The sequence below is a fragment of the Dipteris shenzhenensis genome, chromosome 28 (genome assembly GCF_047967505.1).
Source record: "Dipteris shenzhenensis isolate YYH24624 ecotype China chromosome 28, Dip_SZ_1.0, whole genome shotgun sequence".
NCBI classification, from domain to species: Eukaryota; Viridiplantae; Streptophyta; class Polypodiopsida; order Gleicheniales; family Dipteridaceae; genus Dipteris; species Dipteris shenzhenensis.
The window spans coordinates 30,281,155-30,286,997 of NC_141623.1; the positions used below are offsets into that span (position 1 = coordinate 30,281,155).

Consider the following 5,843-nt stretch of genomic DNA (forward strand, 5'->3'; position numbering starts at 1 on the left):
ATTGCTTAAGCTACCCCAGGGCAGGCAAAGAATGTGACCTCTCGATTTTCGGCTAACTTGCTAATATCGGCAGCACGACCAAAGTTTGTGTGGTGGATGTCGGTGCTGCCAAAATGCTGGCCCGCCCCGTGCTAGCCTATCGTGCCATGCCATGTGGCACATAGTGCCTCACGGACCGGACTGCGCCACATCACACGCCGTCCGTCTCCTTGTGGAGATGGCTGGCCTTTCTGGGTGAGAGAGTGCCTAGAAAGTGGCCTTTTCCTCCCAGAAAGGCCGATCTTCCCTTATAAAGTGCGTTCTTGGCCTTCTTGTTCAGGGACATTGCCGGTAACAACTTACGATGGGAGTCTCCGAAACTATCCCTGCTTTGCAGGGGGTTTTTCGATCTGGAGATATATACACTCACTGCGCTCATCGGCAACCTTTGGCAGCTCATCTTCTTAAGCTCATTGTTTCCCCCAAAGCACCACTGGGAACCCACATCACTGGCGTTGCACAGGAGGGTTCTTCGGCTGGCTCTACTCGCAGTACTCCAAAAACTTCGCCTTCAGGTACTTAAATGTCAGTCTCAACCAGTGGCATATTTCTGGCTATTGGTTTTCACTGTTTTGATGCTTCCCAGGTACCTCAAATTCAGTCCAATTATGGCAGGAGTACATAACGGATCCCTCCCATTGGTTTGATAACCGGGAGAACATAGTAAGTGTGCAACAAAGCCGATTTCGATACGTATGGCTGTGAAAACACTCGACCGTATCGGCTAGTCTGACGACTTTTGTGCTCTGACAGACAAACCCAAAGACTGCAGATTTCAACCATAAAATTAACATGGAGAAACTATGGATAGACGCCTGCTACAATCCAGGCTCGGTGAAAGGGATTTCGGAAGCAAGTAAATGCATAAGGACCAAGTATCCAATGATCAGGCACGGTCAAATTTTGAAGACCGTGGCTTGCTGGAGGATCTAGTAGGGTGTGGCAGCATTGGCAATGCTGGCTTAGGTCTGGAGTACTGCTGAGAGATGCTGAGCTTAGAAGGGGCACTCACTTCGTTGGAACGGATGCCCCAGCTTCCTTCGCTCGAGAATTGTATAGGCATCTTACAGAAGTGCAGAATAAACAAAAATCGAACTTATGCTAAGCGTTTGCATGCGTACATGTGCAAAAGTGGGCTGGAAGTTCATAGGTCTCTGGGGAATCACCTAATCCCAATGTTGGTGGAATGTGGAAGCATGGGGATTGCTCAGCATGCTTTCAATAGACTGGTTGATCGGAATGAGTTTTCTTGGACCTCTCTTATCACAGGTTACATTCATCGTGGGGAATTACGGCATGCTCTCAACCTGTACCGGGAAATGCAGGAGGATTGTGTGCATCCTAGCAAGTATACTTTTGTGGCCCTACTAAAGGCTTGTGCGAGGCTGACTGATGCAGAAAGAGGCCAAACAATGCATGCTGAGATAGCCACAAAAGGATTTGAACGAGATGTATGTGTTGGCAGCACCTTGGTCGATATGTATGCCAAATGTGGCTCCCTTGGAAAAGCACGGGAAGTATTGGACGAGCTTCCAGTTCGAAATGTAGTCTCGTGGACTGCATTAATTGCAGGATACGCTGAATATGGCCTTGGTAAGGATGCATTGAACTGTTTTGAACAGATGCAACTTGAGGGTGTCTCTCCAGATGCGGTCACGTTCGTTTGCAGCTTGAAAGCTTGTGGCAGTATAGGAGCCATAGACAAGGTCCAAGAAATACACGCCGGGATTGCTAGAAAGGGGTTGGAAACAGATCCTTTTGTTGGCAACACCCTGGTTAATGTCTATGCCAAATGTGGCTTACTTGTAAAAGCACAGGAAGTGTTCGATAGGATTTTGGTTCGAGATATAGTCTCATGGAACGCAATAATTGCAGGATATGCCGAAGATGGGCTTGGTGAGGAAGCACTGAACTGTTTCGAACAGATGCAACTAGAGGGAGGCTCTCCGGATGCTGTCACCTTTGTTTGCAGCTTGGGAGCTTGTAGCAGCATAGGGGCAATAGACAAAGGCCAAGAAATTCACACTGAGATTGTTAGAAAAGGCTTGGAAAGAGATCCTTTTGTTGAAAACACCTTGGTTGATATGTATGCCAAATGTGGCTCGCTCACAAAAGCTCGGGAAGCCTTCGACAGGATCCTGGTTCGAAATGTGGCCTCGTGGACTGCACTAATTGCAGGATATGTGGAACATGGCCTTGGTGAGGAAGCACTGAATTGTTTTGAACAGATGCAATGGGAGGGTGTCTCTGCGGATACTGTCATGTTTGTTTACAGCTTGAAAGCTTGTAGTAGCATAGGAGCTATAGAAAAGGGCCAAGAAATACATGCTGAGATGGCCCGAAAGGGGTTGGAAAGAGTTCTTGTTGTTGGCTGCACCTTGATCGATCTGTATTCCAAATGTGGGTGGCTTGTAAAAGCACGGGAAGTATTTGACAAGCTTGCAGTCCGAGATGCAATTTCTTGGAATGCCCTCATGACAGTATATGATGAACATGAGGTTGGCAGGGAAGTGCTGACCTGTTATGAACAGATGCAGGTGGAAGGTGTGCCTCCAGATCGTGTCACATTTCTTTGCAGCTTGAGAGCTTGTGGCAGCATAGGAATGATAGACAAGGGCCAGGAAATACATGTTGAGATTGCCAAAAAGGGGTTGGAAAGGGACCTTTGTGTTGGCAGCACCCTGGTTGATATGTATGCCAAATGTGGCTCACTTGCAAAAGCATTGGAAGTGTTTGATAGTCTTCCAGTTCGAGATGTAGTCTTGTGGACGGCAATAATAGCAGGATATGCCCAGCTAGGAGAAAGTGGAGTTGTGTTCCATTTGGTTGAGAGAATGAGAGGAGAAGGCATAAAGCCTAGCGGGGTCACATTCCGTAGTGTTCTTACTGTATGTAGTCACACAGGTCTAGTAGATATTGGCCAGAAATACTTTGAGGCCATGAGCAAAGACTTTGGTGTCACTCCAACCGTGGAGCACTACATTTGCATGATTGATCTTGTTGGCCGTGCAGGCCAATTAGATGAGGCTGTAGCAATGGTGGATAAAATGCCATTCCATCCTAATCTTGTGGTCTGGCATACTATGTTAGGTGCTTGTCAAAAGTGGGGTAACTTGGACCTTGGAAGACAGGTCTTTGAACATGCACTGCGACTGGATGAAAAGGATGCTGCAGCTTATGTATTGATGTCTAACATCTATGCGGATGCTTACATGTGGGAGGAAAAGAAGATAAGGCAATGAATTGAAATAAGCAGCCTAGGAGAGGTTGCTGACTGATGTTCACAGACTCATGCTTATTTTTGCGATGGGAGATACAAAATACTCTGAAAGCAAAAATGTATATATGCAAAGCTAGAAGATTTACTTCTTGGAGAGGATGCCTTTCCGAAAAATTGCTGCAGATTATGGATTGATGTCTAATTGTCTATGTAGATGCAGCAGGGAAGGGTGAAGATTGGGGCAATGAAAATGAAAAAACCACCATGGAAGAAGCGAGCACATAGTTGGACTAATGTTGATGGGAATGTGCATATATTTGTGGTGTCCAGCTTGGTTGACATCCGTTTAATGTGGACTTTGAAAGAGGACCTTGGACCTGTAGTGTGATGGGATGCTGGAGCTTATGTATTGATATTAACATGTAACATGCAGCAGGAGAAGCATGGAAATAGTTGATGGACCGATGTTAATGGAGTTGTCCATGAAGTTGTGATAGGGAATACATAACGTTCTCAAAGCAAAACATTATATATACAAAGCTAGAAGATGTTCCCCCCTCCCCCTCCCCTTCTTCGTTCTTTCATTTTCCTCCTTTAAATTCCCTTATTCCCCCTGCCCCCCCCCCCTTCTCCTAATCTCTCTCTCCTCTCTATTCATACATTCGCTCCCCTCTCCCCCCTCCTCTCTCTCTATATCTCTTTTCCCTTTTTCTATTTTTTGTTGTTCCTTTTCCCTCCTTTCTTTTTTCCCTCCCCTTTCTCTACCTATATCATTTGCCCTTTATTGTCCCTTTACTTTTTTCCTTTTAATTCCCATTATATTTTCCCTTATAATTTCCCCTTAAAATTCACCATATAAGTACCTCCCCTTTTAATTTCCCTTCTATTTTCCCTTCCCCCCTCTTCCCCTTATTACCCTTCCATCTCTGGCTTGTCTATAGCTTTTCACCTTTCTTAAAACCTTTGCACTATCTCATTCCGTCCTATAGTCCTTTTTTCCTCTATGATCTTAAAACTACGTTCTCTTAATTATCGCATCAACTTATTCCCCCTTCTTTACTTACACGAGTTGATTCTTTAAACATAAAACTCATTCATAGTTACTTCAATTTACTTGATTCTCCTAAATATTAATAACACGCTTGATAGGTTTGTGGTTAGGAGTTATTTTTATTATGACCCGATAACAAGGGAGGGGTGTCTTATGACACCTGTCTTTCCAACTAAGGTTTAGGCGGGTTCTCACCACGTTTTTCTTGTTAGATGGTGGTAGGTATGTAGACTCTCCTCTTCAATAAAAGTGATGCTTGTCACGACTTATCTAAGCAAACTTGTTTATAGAGTCATGCATTCTAAGTTGAGAAAATTACAATAGTTTACTCTTTTGTGTCCACACACACTTTCGGTCTACAATGCTCTGGTAGGAAGGACAAGGGGGTTGGATTTTTTAGGTGTTAAGGATTGCTATATATAAAATGTACACATGCCATTGAGTACAAGAAAATTCACTATCCTCGGGCATGGTGGTACACACACACACACATACGGAACTCTTCTCGTCCCCTTGCCCTTCATTAGCATGCACGAGGGAGGGTTATGAGTTACTAAGTCCTATGGATTGATGAACACTAGTGCTATACATATCATTGAGTGCTAATAGTTTTAATATCATCCAACCTTTAGCCAAGCGCTTTGCCAATACCTTGAGTTAATTGTTGGTAGAAATGGATCGGAGACTGATCCCTCTTAATGAGCTCTAATTTGGTATATAAGAGTCAATACAATAGAGAACTGGTGGAGTTTGAGTGATACATTATTATGGGGAATATAGATTATGGGCATGGTGCATATTAAAAATGACATGGACATTGGGGTAGGTATTTTGTATATGTGAACATAACATAGTGTTTATTTAAATCTTGGAGACTCTTTTATTGGCTAATACTTTGTATATTGGAGAGAAAGAATAACCTAAGTGATGGTAGGGATATTTTTACACATGTTGGGTTATGATCATATCTATAACATTTGAAATATGACTAAAATAAGTGATAGTTATGGTACTAAAGCTTTGAAAAAATAATTAGGACAACTAAGCACTAGGAGGTTATTTTAATACTTGGTTTTTGATCAATTGACCTTATATGGTGTGATTTCAAATGTGGGCCAATGCAGAATATTGCATGCATATGGACTGGGATATAATTGAGTATTTTCCAAATAGAAAACGAAGGGCCACTAAATGATTATAAAGAAAATTAATGGGCAATATATGGGGCATAAAGGAGAAAAGCACACTAATGTATAATAATATGGACATACACCAATTATGTCAGCCCGTGGACCCTCAGATAGTGTTAATTAATCAGTAGGCCAATGTTTACCCAGTGGGCAATGTAGGTCCACTGTCTGGACTTTGGGGAGACGTCACGTTAAATGATGATATTGAAGTTTTGGCGTGCATGGGCAATTGGGAGACAGCTGGGAGGCTGTGTCATAGTGGCTACGAGGACATGGAGGTAGCTGAGCATCTAATGCAACATTAATGAAGAAGATAAGTGCCAAAGTTATGAGAAGAATTGGA

At 43.3% G+C, this 5,843-nt stretch overlaps 1 protein-coding gene across 4 annotated transcripts; it reads left to right on the forward strand.

The window, feature by feature from the left end:
- The first annotated feature begins 264 nt into the window (after positions 1-264).
- Positions 265-3,752, forward strand: LOC147883436 (pentatricopeptide repeat-containing protein At4g39530-like). Of its 4 annotated transcripts, XM_087399194.1 has the most exons (3): positions 265-554; positions 626-702; positions 793-3,752. In XM_087399194.1, exon 3 carries the CDS (start codon positions 1,026-1,028, stop codon positions 3,279-3,281), a length of 2,256 nt encoding a protein of 751 aa, XP_087255320.1. In that variant the 5' UTR covers positions 265-554; positions 626-702; positions 793-1,025; the 3' UTR covers positions 3,282-3,752. The 4 variants fall into 4 exon arrangements, with proteins under 4 accessions (XP_087255320.1, XP_087255319.1, XP_087255321.1 ...); XM_087399193.1 differs by having other exon boundaries at positions 626-3,752; XM_087399195.1 differs by having other exon boundaries at positions 655-3,752.
- The last annotated feature ends 2,091 nt before the right edge of the window (positions 3,753-5,843 follow it).

Excerpts from the sequence above, each read along its gene's own strand:
- LOC147883436 (XM_087399193.1), top strand. The coding sequence starts at position 1,026 with ATGCTGAGCTTAGAAGGGGCACTCACTTCGTTGGAACGGATGCCCCAG.